The 18,461-nt window shown below is 38.0% G+C and overlaps 2 protein-coding genes across 2 annotated transcripts; one reads left to right on the top strand and one right to left on the bottom strand.

Moving 5' to 3' along the window:
- The first annotated feature begins 820 nt into the window (after nt 1–820).
- Nucleotides 821–12,531, top strand: LOC118788462 (galanin receptor type 1-like). The gene is made up of 3 exons (XM_036544469.1): nt 821–1,495; nt 5,039–5,104; nt 12,214–12,531. Exons 1-3 carry the CDS (start codon nt 821–823, stop codon nt 12,529–12,531), a joined length of 1,059 nt encoding a protein of 352 aa, XP_036400362.1.
- Nucleotides 12,532–16,163: 3,632 nt separating this feature from the next.
- ddx28 (DEAD (Asp-Glu-Ala-Asp) box polypeptide 28) lies at nt 16,164–18,245 on the bottom strand. The gene has a single exon (XM_036543986.1). It carries the CDS (start codon nt 18,056–18,058, stop codon nt 16,370–16,372), a length of 1,689 nt encoding a protein of 562 aa, XP_036399879.1. The 5' UTR covers nt 18,059–18,245; the 3' UTR covers nt 16,164–16,369.
- Nucleotides 18,246–18,461: the final 216 nt, after the last annotated feature.

The following is an 18,461-nucleotide window of genomic DNA, read 5'->3' as shown; positions in this document are numbered from 1 at the left end:
CAATTGAATATTTTTTTATATATAAATGGAGTTTTGTGTCATTTTAAGAGGTTATCTAGTTCTTTGTAAAATGTTTTTTGTGTTGTTCTCAGGATTATATCACTGTCTGCAAAATCTTGCAAATGATCTTTACGAATGCCCTGACATATATTTATTTTAGGTAGCCAGTATGAAAACATCACATTTGCAGCATTCTTACAGAATTCTCATAAGTATGAATACAATCTGTGATAAATGATCAGTGATAATAATAAATATATCTAAAAGCATTAATACGGTCCACGCAGAAACAAAGAATAATTTACTACGAAAACATTGCAAATATATTTCTTCGTATGCACGGTTTGCCACGCTGTATGCCCCTCAGCGCGCGAAGGCTTAGCTCTAACGGCACATTTTACCTAAGCCTTTTTATCGTACATGCTATAGTATATGCACATCAATGCATTAGCTCCAGAGATGCATTTTCAACAGATTACATTGAAAGTTAACAAACTAATTAGGCATGATCCAGTTTAGTCCTACATAAAATTTGGCGCAGATTTCATATCATCCCCGTCAATTGCGCGGATGTTGCTTTAAGAAGTGCACTATGTGGTAGAGAACAGAGTGCGGTTCCACCTCTCAACTTGAGGGCAAAACTAGACTGTCTCCTTCGAACGTGGGGGAAGAGGTTTATGAGTGAGGGATACTACTTGCATTTGCACTGTTGTATGTGTGGGATATACGTATAATATGCGAGGGTCGAGAATACCCCACTTTGTTTCTGTTTCCAGAGGTGCAGTCGCTTATATTTTGCAACTCTCTCTACTTTGCAACGATGGATGAAATCACGCTGATAACCAGTAACGACACACTCATTTGGAATGAGGGTCCAATGGACATGAACCAAACGGCAAGCGACAATCATGGGGGGCCGGAGGTTGTAATTGTCCCTGTCATTTTTGGATTAATATTTCTGTTAGGTGTCATAGGTAACGCGCTGGTTATGATTGTAATTGGAAGAATCAAATCCAGGCGCGCAAGAAGTACCACCAATATTTTTATTCTGAACCTCAGCATAGCGGATTTGTCGTTCCTTCTTTTTTGTGTCCCATTCCAAGCCACGATATACTCCCTTCCTGAATGGGTTTTTGGCGCCTTTCTGTGTAAATTCGTGCACTACTTTGTAATGGTGAGCATGCTTGTGAGCATCTTCACACTCGTGGCCATGTCGGTGGACAGGTACATTGCTGTGGTTCTTTCAAAAAAGTCCCCCTGGATTCGCAGTAAGAAGAATGCGTTCATTGGAGTTTGCGTTATTTGGTTGTTGTCATTTGTCTTCGCTGTCCCAGTGGCTCAACATCAGACACTAACTGGCCATGAAGAGGCTCCCAACAGTTCATTTTGTTGGGAGGCATGGGCCGAAAATGCGTCAAAACGCACATACAAAGTGACCATATTGATAATTGGTTATTTGCTGCCGTTGGCTTTGATAACTTGTTGCTATGCAAAGGTAAGGAAACGTACTTTCTGTTTTCTTGTATTCTTATATAGTTGGAGACTGTCAAAAGGTTCCCTGCAAGTTTGTCAGTTCTTAGAGAGTGCCTTGCTGCAAATGGGCACAGTAAGATAATTTCGTTAGTTAATTTTTCACGATAGCTTTTAATGAGAAGCGGCACGCTAACGCACTCAGAATTCATACGTCAAGTAGGGAACTTTGGAATTCAATGCATATTTGATATGAGCATAAAATGCATTTACCTTTAGACAGAACTCTACACAAAGAGTATTTCCAAACACACAGCAGTATAATCATAGAAAACAAGCATGTGAGTGGCCCACTGATACTGTACATGCACGATAGAAATCTTTGTTATTCCCAATGCAGATAAACCGAAATGTACGACAGCATGAAAGGCCAGATAAGTTGGTTGTATACTGTGTCAGCAGTTTGAGATAATAGAAGGTATTACACTCCTTTTTCAAAAATTCGAACACAATCTGGCATGCGTTTTTGTTCTATTTTGAAGATAAAACCATCACATTTATAAGGAAGTGTATATAGAGGTGTGTTTTTTATTAGATGGAAATATAAAAACAGTGCTAAGAAATGTTACTGGTTTAAAAAAAAAAAAAAAACAGAAGGTTGTATTTTAACTCAGTGGAACGGGAAATTACAAGTGTTTTTCCTATTTAAGCCAAGCCTATTAAGACACCAAGTATTCCGACTCGAATCAATGATGATGACTCAATGGCTTGAATCTTGATTTAAAGATTTGCATGTATAAACAGTGACAGTGTAATCATTACAAGGTTAATGGTTACACTTAACCAAGGGTAAGGATGTGTGCTAAAGACACATTAACGGATAAGAACTTGGACTGTGATGAAAATGTGTATCTGTGTATTGCTGGAGATTTAACTTGAATGGAAGAGTAACAATAAAATTAAAGTTAGGGAAGGAAAATTTTGTAGAAACGGGTAAGTAATTACTGTATATTTATATTCACAACCAAATTTATGAATCAGTGTTACCACGTCCAGAATTATTTTTTACCAAAACCCTTAATTAAAGTGATCCTAAAGCACAAAAAATACCCCTAATTTTGAATTCTTTTTTTCACACTGAAACATGACCAATACACTTGCATGCTACCAACTAGTATTTTTTCACACTACACATCACACAGTACACAGTAGAGCAAATGTCAAATTGAGGATAGACACGTCTCCACTGGCACCATCTGAGGCATTGGTAGATGCCTGATGACTTGGTAGATGATGCTAATGAGTGGCATTGAGGGAACCCTGAACGATATAATCCACCCTATTCTGGCCAATTATGTTCTGCTGTTGTGGACTCCTGGTTATTATCTAATGACAACCCAGAGTCAAACCTCCCATTTTTTGGGCTGTAGGGCTCAGTCTGTAATCAGAACAAGCACATTTACTGATCAAATCACTCAGAGGCCCTAAATCTGAGGATTTGCTTTCCATGGTTTTTGCATTTTCCCACCAGGCAGCACTGTTCCCAACTTCGCACTCAGTTCACCGGGAGCTGTGCCTATACACACCTGCTTACATATTTTTATGTATTGCATTGCATATGTTTTTTTTTTGCATGTGGATGGTAAAATCAATAGCCTGGACCCCCAAGATTGCTATTTTTAATTCTGGTCTTAAAAACCTAGGGGACTACAGCAATTTTTTATGTGTTTAATACAAATATGGCTTGTACGGAGGTTTGTGTCTTGACGCATGGTTTTCATTAAGATTGCATTATCGTAAGGTGAAAACTTAGCATAGCTGTTTGGTTATTATTGCTTAGGGGCTACGTGCAGTTGCTTGCTTTGTTGACTGCTACATTTCCTTTTTCAATTCTTGCTTGCACATAGTAAAAAAACCTGGTCTAGATTCAGTTTAGATGAGAATCATATGGACTGAACTCCCTGCACCAGATACACTGTCAAAATAGATTCTTCTCTCTGTTTTCCCATTTCAAGTGTAATTATTTTCAGTTATCCTATAAATATATATTGACTGATAACAATTAGTTAACAGGCTACCAGTGTTAGATTTTTGGAAGCCTAGAGGGCTACCATTGTTTGTCCATCCCTGTAACACAGACGTTTATTTTTGGTGCAATGTGGTATTCACCATTTCAACAGGGATTTAAGCAGCAAACATAGTGATGGTCTCCTGTACACACGCAGATAACATTACCCATCCTATCTGTGAATTCCTTGATCTTAACATGATTATATGCTAATGTATATCTATTATTGTTAAATATTGTAGTAATGTTGTTTTGATGTGTTTGGGGAAGTGTGTCACAACCCCCATGGGATGTTGAGGTTTGGTTGTAAATCTGGACTTTCAGATGATTTTCATGGACATGTAGTAGCCCAGTCCTTTCTACAATGAAGTTAGCTGAGATATGGTTGTTCTATGGTGGTTTGCTAAGCCCATATTTTAGTGCCCTTTCTGAGACATTCATTTACTTTTGATGGTTTTTGAAAAAATGCCCCACTAGTAATGTGAACATACCTTTTAGTACTGGGTCACCACCTGGCACAACATTTTGAACTCTTACCCTCCAGAAGGAGATATAGAGTATGTTCAGTAAGAGCAGAGGTAAGGCAAGTTTTGTCCTGGCAGTCACCAGACTCCTCAATTAACAGCTAATGTAATGAGTGGCAGCTGATAGATGAAATAAAAGGCCATGGGTCTCAGGGCACAAGGAGAGAGACACTTAACCACTGCAATTTGTAATGTGGACATGTGCTGTGAAATATACTGTAGTTCTATATAAAGGTGCATTGTGCTGTGTGTTGTGTAGGTGTTGACTAACAAAGTGAATTTTCATGTAAATGGACTAATAAAGTGTCGTAGTGTATCATATTGTAACATATTGCCAGAGTAAGTTATTGTAATTTGGCACAGGTAGAAACAGAAAAAGCAAATGAGTAAGCATCTGCTCTCACCTTTTCCCTGGCATCACTATCAATTTAGTAGAATGTTTGGAAACAAGAATGTCCCTGTGAGGTGTTATGCATGTTGTTATATTATGCAGATGAAAAGACAAAAATCTTAATCTTTGAATGCAAATCTGTGATTCACAGAAAAGGCCCCCAGTCTCTTGAGGCTAGACACCAAAGCTAATCACGTATTTTATTATGGGCACTCTCCAGTGAACATAAATGGGGCAGTATTGTAAATTCACTCCTTAAATAGGAAGAATAACGAATGTTGTAAATTTTGGTATGGTAGACAATGTCTTTCTTAAACTGTCCTCATATTTAGGTAATACATGTATTAACCATTATGGTAGGGTGGGGAAGACTAAGTTCTTTTTTGGGCTTCCAAGCCTATGTGGAAGCATATTGTTTTTGTTCTGGGTGTTTATCTTAATTTATAATCCCTTTTCCTTGACATAAATCATGAAACATTTACTACATTTTCAATTAAGTTTGGCAGGCTTGTCAGATATGTTCTGAAGTTGTGCATGTAGACTTTTATTATTATTATTATTATTATTATTATTATTTATTTTTAGGTATTGTCCCATCTCCATAAAAAGATGAAGAACATGTCCAAGAAATCTGAACGTTCAAAGAGAAAGGTAGGACTTGCTGTCTGTTTGTATTTGTCTATAGTCATTGTGTCAGTGCCTTTCTATGCACTGCTTTGACTGCAGTACATTGCTGTGTTTTTATTTCATCCATTTTTGTAGTTTTCAGAACTATAACCTCTGGGTTACCAGGCCCTCTACCATCCACTGTGCCACACTGGTACCCCTGAAATACATCACTTTGGAATATGGGAACATATTTAGGAAACAATCATAGGTTGCACCTGATTGCCTTAAATGGATTTGTATTTTTTGGCCATAATTCTACCATGTAGAGTTATATCTGGCCCCAGTAGCTCCCACCAGATGGCTGTCCATAACATAACAAACCCACCACCATGTTTAACAGCTGGGAATAGGCAATGTGGGCTGAAGGCTTCCTATGGCTTTCTCGAAGCATATCCAGATGCAGAAAAAAGAGGAAAAGACGGCTCATCAGACCATGTTACTGTCTACCACTGCTCAGAAGTCTAGGTCTTGTGCTCATTACACCAGGTTTTGCATTGTTGTTTATTGGTATTACAATCGGTTTCCCAAATATAGCCCTAGTATCAGCTTTGTAAAGGTCATGACGCATAGTTTTTGTTCACACTGGATCATGGAGGTGTAGATTCAGTTCTGTGGTCATTTTTGAGGCTGTTGTTTTGCATTTTTAGCAACTATCATTATACGTGTCCATCTATACCTGTTAGTGAGCTTTGACTTGCAATCACTGTTCCTCTTTCCTGATACAACTGCGACCGACACACCTGAACCTCTCAGCTTGGGCACCTTTTAACCTCTCCACTCAGTTTGACCTATTTCAAAATCTGTTAGGTCTCTCATATTGCTTTATAAACTCACACATTAAAGTGCTGATTTTGAAATGTCTTTTACAGCACAAACATATTGGTGATTAGTATTGACACTGATATTAAATACAGGTATAGACTCCTTTTTTTATTGTAATTGAGTTTTTTTTCCTTCTTCAAAAAAATGAGTCATTTTTCATTTGGTGTTTCCATTATTTTGTCTATTTCCTGAATATACTACTGGTTCACATTTCTGGGAAATCATCTGCTTCACCCTGCAACATACAGAAGAGGATCTTCTGGAACTCTGAAATGTAAAATGTAAATGTAAAAGTAAAGCAGTAAAGGGGTACCTTTATTGTGGCTTATGATTAAAATTAATATTGCTTTTACTAGACTGTGAGAGTAACACGTAGATAAGGTGTAATATCCTACCCTGAAATGTAGTATGCTCAATAATGAAAAGTGAAGACTTGTAATTATAATAATGAGACAAAATTCGCCTCTGTTGTGCTTGAAAGAAGCTGCTTTTACCGCAGGATGACAAAGTAGAGATCATTGTCTAAAGAAGGCACTACCCTTGGGAATAACACTAGCTATAGTAAATATACTAGATGGAATCGATTTCAGTGTTTTCTACAGAAAGATAATGCGTCTGGCAGTGAAATGGGGTATGGAGTTGTTGGGCTGTGGTGGGGCTGATGCTTCAGCCTCTCCTTAGGATAAGTCTCCTGTTAGGAACAGTCTCCTGTTATTCTGCAGTGTTTTTTTGACATTATTAAGGGCAGATTAGGGCATAATAATGAAAAAATGATAGCAAATGGGCTCACTTGCTGATCAAATAGAACAGTCAAAGACAGGTTCAGAATCAAGATCAAGTTTTTAGCCATCTACCTCCACTGATTGACAGTTTCTGGATTAACCTGGTTCTTGACAAATGCTGCTTTTCCATCAGGATGCTGACCTCAGCCTCACATTATTACAACAGAATATTTGTGATAGTGGAACCCAGGAATGAGTCATCTTCTCTGATTTCAGTATTGTCTAAGGGACAGGCTCTTTGCAGGCTCATCTGAAATGATTGACAACACTGCAGTTCACTTTCCAAATGGATAGATCTATTCGTACTTAACAGTGCCCTACAAAGCCATGGGAAAGGACTCGTTGAGGTTTCATAGGCAATTGAAAGGATTTCCAGCACATTATTCCATTAGGACCAGAACACAACTGCCTAGATGGCCAAGTGTTATTTTTTCAATGTTCACCATTCACTGCTCCGCTCTGAAGCCACACTGGGATTTTGGGTAGACTCTTGTCATCTCAATTTAAAGATTCATATGGCTTGTTGCATAGAGGTTTTTTTAGGCATGTGAAACAAAAATCTATTTTTTTCTGGATGATTCTCAATGTGAATTACATTAGTGCTTTGTGGTGTTGGTTGAAGTCCACTTTGATTCATGTAATGCAAATATCTAATTGATTGGTCACTTCAGATCCAAAGTTGAACTTAAATGAGTCTGACCAATAATGAGAAACCGCCATCTAATTTTATGCCGACACACAGCACGGGTTAACAAAGAGACTCTGAAGAGCTAGAGTAAGAGACAAGGGCCCTCAGCTACAGAACAGTGGAGAAAGTATCTCATATATCCTTGAGCTGGATCATTTATTGAAAATTACCTTTGAATATGAACAATGGAAGTAATATCATTATTATTATTATTATTATTATTATTATTATTGGTCAAAGAAAATAGTATGGGAGCCTATCACTAATTTTCTGCAAAACTTAAAATGCCCCTAAACCTGAACCTGAAAAGAAACATAATGTGACACAAAAAGTAATGTAACACAAAATGTAACACTTTTTTGAACTGTTATGTTTTAATCTTAATTGCACTGCACACAGGAAAATCATGTGTAATTATTTTTATTCCAGATAACACATGGATCACGTTCATTGAAATCCATGTAGGTAGTATTTTGTAAGTACTTGTCTGACATAGAGTACACTTACAAGATACTTCCTGTTGTGTTGCATGTGACACTAATGCTTCTGAGGAGGAATTTTTGACCATTCCTTCAGACACAATGCTCTCGATCCTTCACATCTTTTGTTTTTTTGTTTCTGAGTTATTTTCTTTAGAACCACAAATGCTTGTTTGGATTGATGTCTGCAGATTGAGATGAAGTTTTCCACATTTCTTTGATGAGCACTGCAGATTTTTTACCATACTGAAATGTTTTTGGCCAAGCATGAGCTTCTTGGCAGAGGGAACCAGATTTTTAGCCAAAATATCATGTTATATAGTGGAACTTATAACTCCCTCTATCTTAACAAGGGCTTGAAGACCCAGAGATACAAAACAGCTCCAAAATACAGTAGGCCATCATTATTTCTCAGTGGGATTTGTTTTTTCCAAAATAAAGTTTGTTTTTTTATGACAAACATAACTGTGATGAGCCAAAAAGCTCAAATGCCATTTTATCTAACCACAATACATGCTTCCAATTTCCCTCTACATGTAGTCTGGTAAATTAACATTGCCTCTATTTAGGGTTTAGCTTCAGAAGAGGCTTTTTCCTTGCAACTGAGCCACAAGTGGCCCATGCATGCAGGTAATATTAAATGTTACGTTTTAACACTTTGACATGTGTACTGATGATGCCAGTTTGTTATGGAAAGATCTCCAACTGTTGCCTTTGGATTTATATTTGCCTCCCGTACCACTTGTCTCACAGCCAGTGGTGACAAGATACACTTTCTTCCTCTACCTGACAGGGTTGCCACTATCTAAGTATCCTTAAATGTCTGAATACCAGACACTACAGTGGAACATGGTAAATTCAGCGTTTTGTGGATTCTTCTGCATTCTAACTGCTGATCTTGTGATTACTATGACAGCATCCTCTTACACATCACAAGTTTAGTGGCTGCAAATGAACAAAAAATGTTATCTAAACATTTGGCACATGTTAAATTCATAAATATCCTCTGCATTGATCTGTTGGAATAACATAATTTTCTTTTTTCTAATGTAGATTCACAACAGTAAAAATGCAGTTTCATCAATTGAGTCAGCTATTGTCTCCTGAATTTATATATGTTAACATGCTGGTCACAGTGGGTGTATTTAGTTAGTGTGAATATGTTGAATAGACCTGCGGACAAACAAAGAAATATAGATTTAAAAGAAAATGCTGAGCAGTTTTTTTTTTCTAGACAAATTGGGTTTTATGAAATGAGGATAAAATAGTGTATCAAAAAGGAAAAATGGCACATTGTTATAAAAAATTAGAAGTGTATTCATTAATTGATAAGGGGTTTGTCAAGAACCTGTTCTGATTAATCCATTGTTATGCATTCAGTTTTATGCAGTTTTTTGTGACTGGCAGTTATTGTTCATGCATTTTGAAATATAGGTTGATATGGCTGGTCCTTTGAGTGTACTCAGTGCTGGCCACTTGGTGTGAAATTTAATGAGAGAGCCCTTGCAAGAACAAGATTGTTCAAGATGGGTGAGTGTAAGTTCACAAAGTCCATGGTTAAGATCATATCACAGGGCACAACAGCAAATGTATAAAATCTGTTCCGCTTATGTGAATGTGTCTTATTATTTTTATATTTTTCACTGATTTCTTACTTTAAAGTCATTATGGTGTTCTCCTGTTTGACAGTAGAGTACACACATTTAACAAAATTAAGATAATAAAATGCGTTCTTATTGTTTGCTTGCTTAATTAACATGATTCACAGAGGTTCACTACCCATAAATTAAACCTAGTGGGGGGGATTAAGCATTTATGAAATTAAGCATTTTATTGTGAGACAAAGTTAAGAACAAGTGTTGATTGAATTCAGGAGAAGTCTCATGTTCACTGATGAACCTGTATGACTACTAAGTATGATTTTCCAACCCACTTAAATTAGAAATGCTCTAATTAGATTAATTAGAAATTAGTGAGGAAGCTGTGGCAGTGCACTATTTTCAGTCATACATATCTTGTTTTGATTGAATATGTGTATCATTATTATCATCATAATTGGCACACACACACGTGAAATAAAAGAACATCATGATAGGGTGTACAGGGTGTAGACAAACAAATAGAAACAGAAATAGAAATAGATCATAGAAACACCAAATAATATTTGAATATGTATTAACTAATATGGAGGTGGGCCACGCTTTGGCTTCACAACAGTTTTAGTCCTTTTTGTAATGCTGATATACATTTGAGCTGTTTCTATTGGGGCATTGGACCGTTCATAAAGGAAAGCCTTTGGTTCTTTTGGAGATGAAGGAGGTAGAAATTTATTCTGCACTCTACAATCTAGAACTTTCCCTAAGTGTTCAATGATGTTTAGATCTGGTGACTGGGAAGGTGATGGAAGCTGTTTGATTTCATCTTGGTGTTCATGAAACCACTCTTGAATCCCTGTAACAGTGTTTATCGGGATGTCATTGTCTTGGTATATGGGAACATGTTTAGGAAACAATTTTGAACCATAGGATGCATCTGGCTGCTTATGCATTGATTGGCCATAATTGTACCATGCAGAGCAATACTCCAAACACCCAATGACTTACATGAGGTGGTTGCCCATAGCAGATCCACCATCATGTTTAACAGTTCAGAGCAGGCAGTGTGGGCTGAAGGCTTCCTTTGGCTCTCTCCAAATATAAACCTGTCCATATCTGGGAAGAAGAGTAAACAATGACTCATCAGAAGATATTACTTTCTTCCACTGCTCAGAAATCTGTGTTTTTTTTTCCTCATTACACCAGGTTATGTGCTGTCATGGACAGGTCTTGGTTACAAGTGGTTTCTGAATGACAGCCCAACCATAAAAGTCAGCTTAGTGAAGTGTACAACATACTGATTTTTGATGACACTCGGTCATGGAGGTGTAAAAATAGGACATATGGTGATTTATTCTTAGAGAACACCAAATGACAGGCAACATTATTTATGGTTATTTGTGTATGTGTGTGCATGTATGACCAATTAGCACATGTTAGTGTAGCCAAATTAACTGATCAAGCTTGTTTAGTTAATTATCTCATGTTCATTAGTCAATGAAGTGTGATAATGCATTTCAATAGCTATCTGTCTCTGGGAAACATGGGGAACACTCAAACTCCAGAGGTTTCCTGTCTTCAGTGATATTACCCTCTTTCACTTCTGTATCTCTTTTATATACAGTTATTGTCAGTTAAATTCAGTTTTTTGCTGACCTGAACTTTGAATTTGCAAATGCATTAATACTTTATGAGCTAATTTTGGGCAATTGTTTTCAAGCAATCAAGGACGCAAATTCTTTGATGTATTAATATTCTAAACTGCTTACTTCCCTTTCCTAAAATTTAATTTATTAATACACTAAACTGCTTACAATTCCCATTCCTAAAATTTAATTACATATTACATATCTTAGTTACATATCTCAATGAATAACCTGCACTAACACAGTGAAATACCATCAGGCATAACCTTAACATTATTCAGAAAGACATGCATCTTAAAATTCTCTGGATTTATGTATTGTGAATTTAAAACATATGTATTACTTATAACACTAGAGTGATTTCTGCTGTTATGTACCCTTTCCCACTTCTTTTTTCTACAAAAAACATATTGCTGGCTACATTGTACTATTTGATTGCTATCTAATTTTCCGCAGTTTCCTACTTCTTGATATGCTGATATGTATGAAGTGGAATGTGGAATGTGTTGCCAGAAAGCTATCAAACCAAAGCCTAATTCTGCCAGCTGCAGAAAACATTTAGCTCAAGCCAAATAACCTAAGACCATTCATTCACTTGATAATCATCAGTGCTGTTTGGTAGAATTTTAAAATCAATGAATAAGTGAATAAAATGAATAAGTTTTCTGACTGTGAAGTGTAGTTGAACACACAGGGTGCATTATGGGACCATTAAACATTTGTTGAAAACATTTTGAGACTGATCAAAGGTGTTACATAGACACAGTTTATTATTCATTGTTTATTGCAGCAGCCAAGAAGAAAGAAGAGATTCTAGAAATGTAAATATATGTAAATATATTATTGTCTTCCTGATTATTTATACACTCCATGTTTTAAAAAAAGCAATGTAAGTGACCCAATTTAATAGTACTTATACTGCTATTACTGTAGCACTTCAAATGCTAATGAGAGACGGTCATAGTATTCCAATTACTGTTTTCTCCTGTTACCCTCAGATAACCCAGAAGGTGCCACTTTCACCATTTCTCTTTCACTTTATCCCATACTGATTGCTGATTTTCCTCTGTTGTCCTCAGACGGCCCAGACTGTGCTCTTGGTGGTGGCCGCTTTCCTCATCTGCTGGATGCCACATCACATCATCGCCATGTGGGTGGAGTTTGGTAGCTTCCCCCTGAATGACGCCTCCTTTGCCTTTCGCATCATCTCACACTGCCTAGCTTATGGCAACTCCTGTGTCAACCCGATCCTCTATGCCTTCTTGTCTGAGAACTTTCGAAAGGCCTGCCAGCAAGTCTTCACCTGCCGCTTTCTCTTCCCTCCTCCACCTGTGGAGAAAGTTGTCCGCATTCGCATGGAGAACTTCTCCTCAACTCACTCTACCACCAATGTGTAACGAGTCCACTGAAACTGTGTAAAGGGGTTTCAGAGGCCAACTGAGGCAGTGGAAAAAATGGCTTTGCATTCTTAACAATCATGTGTCAACAACAAAAAAAGAGATTGAGACTGTTTGTACAAACCCTTAGAAATCACTTAATGAACACTCTGTGACGTGTGATGAACATCAACAAAAGGCTTTGCCCCTGAAACAGTTCTCACTCCCTAAAGAACAAATACATTTTCAGTGTGAAATAACAGATAATGAAAAAAGCCATTGATACTGTTCTGATAGCTTCTACCTTGAGATATCTGCCTCTGAATCTTTGAACAGACATTACAATTGTATCCACTGTCCTCGTTGAACATTTACATGTGTGCTGTGATTTTTGTTGAAAATTACAACGACCGTTCTGGCATAGTAACACATTAGGTCATAATGTGTCAGTTGCTGACAAGCAATGAAAATTCCTCTTTTGAGCATGAGAAGCCGTGTGTGAAGTTGAAGTAGGCTTTCCTCTTCCACTTTCCAGTTGTGATTTCAAGTTTTCATGAGCTCCAAGGGACTGCCAAGCACCAGTAGGAAATAAGCATTCAATAACGTTATATACAAACAAGAAACAGCTGTTTTCTGAATGCTACATACCATTGAACTACAGTACAACAGCCAGAGATACAATGGAAAAAGACATTAAGTGGTAAGCCACAAACAGACACAGGACAGAAGCAGAGGATGCAGAATGTCATGAGCTGTGAAAAAAGATTAAGAGCTTATTTGATCCATTTACAGACACCTACCATTAAAAACAATGGAAACATGATGAATGGAAAAATAAAGCCAGACGCAGCTTCACATAAATATTTGGCGAGTCCTGGAATTATGATCAGCGCTTCATAGCCTTATAGGGCAGCATTGCACACTAGTAGGTGGCACTATATGTCTCAAGAGTCCTGAGGTGCTGCCACACAGAACAGTTCTAGTGCAGTTTTTTTTAGTTATCAAAACTCGTTTATTGTGTCAGTCATCAGTCTCCCAATTCCACAGACAATTGTGTGTGTCAAGATCAACTCACACATTTACTTGCACAAACTACAAAAATTGTAGTTTGTGTAGAGGTCTTAAGAATTGAATAGACAAAGTTATAAAGGAGTGAAAATGTTGGATGAACACCAGCTTGTTTAGCCAACAAAACCGATGTCTTGATACCACATCGAGTACACCACTCAAGTGGTGTGGGATATACCTCCTTTGGACAGGAATAGGTTCAATGTTTCATTTGCATGTGTTCATAATTATCTTGTAATTATATGTATAATATATATGTAACCGTCACTGTCACAAACATATTTGCAACACTATCCAATTTGTAAAAATAAGTCATAAACTGCAAAATTGTGAAATCTGAACTACCCACTTGTCATGTTTTGAGCTGTGAACTTCAACTTAGTCCTGTTTCTTGCAAGAAAATACAAATACACCAGGCAGGAAACCAATTAGTGGATTTTACAGCACTACGAGACAGATGTCATATTGAGTGTAATGCCTTGAGACAACAGATTCATTTTTATATCCTGCTCAACCATTTCAAACCAGGTTTAACATGTTCATGCACACAGTATTTTAAAATAATTCGAGTCATTTGCATGGCATTAATTTATTACCTATTTCCACACTAATGTGTACATCAAACCAGACGTTTTACAAGCCTTGAAGTCTGGATGTAAATTTAATGTGTGGGCAAGATGGTGTTTATGGATCACCTTTCATCAATTGCACAAATGACACTCAAAAGACATGATCTGCAAAACTGAACACTAGTTTTTATTGTAAATACTTTCATATCCAGCTTTTACACTGTATGTACTTGTGTCCTAAGTAATGTCATTGGAAGATGCTGTAAATATCACGTTAGCATTTATAGTTAAGATGTGATTAAGCTAAAAAAAAAAACTTTGTGGTAGACCTATTGAAAGAAGTAATCAGCATCTGTGAATTTAGAATAGTATGCTAGAAATATATTTATTTGTCCAAGATATCCAATAAAGAGAGGATTTCATATAACATATAGCCAAATTTTATTTATTTCAAAGCTGGAATTATCACAGAAATAGAAACAAAGAAAACAAGAATACTGAGGAAATACCACTTTGAAAGTGACAAGTCCAAAATATACAAAATATGCTCCATATTGAAATTTCATAACAACAATATGAGTATACATTGTGATACAAACAACTCATGACAATAAACATAGTCCATATTAATGGTAGCTTTATAATATTCACTTTATAATATCAGTATTCGCTACCAAAGAACTCTGATCCAAGTCATTGAAAGAATTTTTTTGTGTATGAATAAGCTACTTAGTGACTTAGTATATTTTCATCCATCAAAAACAATACAATATCCACATTATAACCAGGCCAGTGGAAAAATGAGAGAGAGAAAACCAGAATGGGCAAATTGTTTCAAAAAGCAGACAGGTAACCAGGTCACAACCAAGACTCCTTTGTCTGGGTGTATGTGTTTACCAAGATTTCAATAATTGTAAACAGTATGTGCCAACTTCCCCACCATGACTCTGGGCGTATTCTCAATGGAGTTGTGAAGCAGGCAATATGCCATTCAGCTGTTCACTTTGCTTCCAGTGTAGCAGATGCATTAAGGATTGGTGTTATTGTCCACAAGGATTGACCTCAGGATTTCCTGCTATCATATTCCTCTTCACTGAAGGCATTTTGAAATAATTTTTCATTTTACCGAAAATGTATTATAATGTTAACGTACTTTGTCGATTTTGGAATTGTGGATCTTGTCAGTGTTGCTCTACATTTTGTGGTAATGTTGTGGGTATTTATATTCTGCTTGATTAAACTCTCAGACTGCATACACACTGTATTCTGTGTTTAGATAGTTGGTGATACTGTGCTTATTGCACTCTTCACACAAAGCTCCCTCCCCTCTCTACATATAAACAGCTCCATGCATCCATGGTGGGTTAGTTACAGCCATACATTCGTCAACACCTTCCTCATCAATGGCAAATTAATAGAATTACACCACAGTTACAACCCCTTTTGACACATATGCTGTATTTTCCAGAATAGCGTTGTAGAGACTATACTGTTTTATATACTGTATATTCCCTATATTCTACTCAACTGTATCACATTATGTTGTGAAATCTATGAATTGCTGAAGTGTAATGAAAGTCACCTGCGATGTAAGATGGAGCAAACATGGAGAAGCTGTAAAACCTAAGCAAAGTTATGTAAATATAAATGTAAATATGATACTACTTGTGTGTTGTGCATCTGTTACACTGCTGTAAGTGGATAAAACAGGTGTTTACCAGTGTGCAAGTTAGTGGGTTGCAGAGGATTTATCAATTTGGTCAATGGACACTTGAAGAATATTTTATAGGCCTACCCTTCACAATTGCGATTTACTTAATTTGGAAAAGCCATGCACATAAGCAATTGCCATTAACCTTCACATTACTACAAAAGCAGTAAGACAAAACGTGTTGGAAACCAAACAATTTGAAACCAAATTCAAATTAAAAATGCCTAAAGTAAACCCTTTGACATTGAATTTGAACCTAATGACGTTAGGCTTTGAAATAATTTCATTTTACTGTGCAGCACAATCATTTGAAAATAGCAGTGATTACATTACTCTTATCTTTTACTAGCTTTGTGCTGTGGCATCACATTGACACTGTAAGTTAGGTTGGATTACTTAGATTAAATAAACCTCACAACATCTGTCATATGGATCAATAAATTTAAAGGCTGGAGATCTGATTCTGAAGACAAGTGTGTGTTACCATAAACATATACCTCACGTGGATTCATCAGTTGCTGTTCATGTTTTTTGGTGCAGGCTTGCGGAAAGCAGATTTCACTTCGGCCAAACTGCTTCGCCTCCTGGCTGCAGTCTCAATCATCTGTACCAGCTCCACATCCCATGGGTGAGTGACAAAGCTAAGGACAGCCCCATCCATACTGCTCCCAGCCCGCCCTACTCGCCCTGCACGGTGGATGTAGTCCGTGTGAGACTCAGGGAAGTCATAGTTGATGACCAGTTTCACTCTCTGTGTGTCGAGGCCCCGGGAAGCAATGTCAGTACAAAGCAACACATTCACAAGCCCTTTCTGGAAAGATCGGAAAATGCCTGCCCTCAAAGCAGCTGGCATTTCACCCTGAAGCCGTACATGACGGACTCCCAAGTCCTCCAACATGTATCCCAGCCAGTTTACAGTGGACGACCCATTGCAGAACACCAGCACCCCTGAGCCATCCTGCTCTGCCACCTTCAAAGCTTGGCGGAGCTCCAACAGCTTGTCTTCCCCTTTCACTTTCAAAAAGGTCTGCTTCACGTGAGGCATCAGGAAATGGAGCATCTGACTCTTGATAGTGACTATGCTACCCACGTCAGTCACCTGACTGAGTATGTCTTCAACACCTCCAGGAAATGTTGCCCCTACAACCACCAGCTGTGCTTTACGGCCTGGGCCTTTTGTCTCCAAAGGGCTGGAAGCCACTTGGGTGTGGGATAAGATGTCTTCCACCATTTCTACAAAGCTTGGGTCAAACAAGGTGTCAGCCTCGTCCACAACAAAGAAGGTGAGCTCACTCATGTGTAAGCAGTGTCTGCGCAAGGCTTTGCATAGGGCACCAGGCGTAGCAACTAAAATGTCTGGTGGACCACTTCTGAAGGTTTGCTTGATGGCACCTACTCCTCTTCCGCCTCCCACCGTTTTCACCGTCATCCCAAATGGGTTACACAAGGCCTTCGCCACAGATGTCACCTGGTCTGCTAGCTCTCTGGAGGGCACAAGTATAACACAGCCAATCTGAGGTTCGCGCTGGCTGTATTCCTCTGCAGCCCTTTCTTCCTTCAGTTTGTGAATAATAGGAAGTAAATAACTCAGTGTTTTGCCGCTTCCTGTCTCCGCAGCAGCAATAACGTTATGTCCATGGAGAATCTTGGGTATGGCTTTCAGCTGTATGGTTGTAGGATAAATTATATTGTCACGGGCCAGCGCTTCCACTATCTCTGGAAGAAGTTTAAAAGATTTAAAAGTTACCGTTTTGCTCGTGGCTTCTTCTTTTTCCTCCTGCGGACGTTCTGTAATGAAAGGTGCAACATCTTTGGTGTTATTTACTGTGAAATAGTCCCCGAATGACTTACTGTGTTTCCATCCTTTCGAGGTAAGCAGTGGTTGCTCAAATTTGCCCAGTGCGTGGCCCACAGATTGGTTCAGTTTCGGATTCTTGCTCACTATCAGGAGCTTGCCGGGTCGCACTGTATTGACTTTTTGAACTCTTTTACGTTTCATGTCATCGTTTTCCATCTGTATCTGCATTCGTCGGGGTATCCGGATAACCACTGGTTGCGTGGTGGTGGTGGTTGCCATTGCACGTACTTTGGCAAACTCAAAGTCACACAGAGAGCAAACTGCAGCTCTCAGTTTATTTGCCGATGAAAATGTTTGTCCGGAGGTGGTTAAGGCATTGTACCCAATCCTCAAAGACAGCATTTTGAAAATAGGGTAGCGGCAGCTCGCTAGGTAGCAAGTAAAGTCCTCTTCTTTAACGCAAATTCAGCTGGAATAACGAACAATCACATTGCAGTAACACAGAGCAGTCAACGAGACGTGCAATATTATATATACGTGCAATATAAACGATCTAACTGGTAAGTAAAATATCAGATGTTCACAATAAAACGACACTGGATACTATCAATAACGCTATACAAGGATAAGAGTCACATGTATCTGCTTCATGAAATGTCAGCTTTCGATACTTTCTGTTCGATAGACCGATCCAAGATCAGCTTAAGCAACCCTACAGCTCAAGTCACCTACCATGTGGAAAAAAGCCGTAATGATTCTGGGTCAGTTTTGGGAACATATCTAAACTGCGCTTGCCGGCGATGTT

This window comes from Megalops cyprinoides, chromosome 13 (genome assembly GCF_013368585.1).
Source record: "Megalops cyprinoides isolate fMegCyp1 chromosome 13, fMegCyp1.pri, whole genome shotgun sequence".
In the NCBI taxonomy this organism is placed as follows: Eukaryota; Metazoa; Chordata; class Actinopteri; order Elopiformes; family Megalopidae; genus Megalops; species Megalops cyprinoides.
The sequence above is the reverse complement of the archived record's forward strand: the minus strand, read 5'-3'. Positions and strand labels throughout refer to the sequence as shown.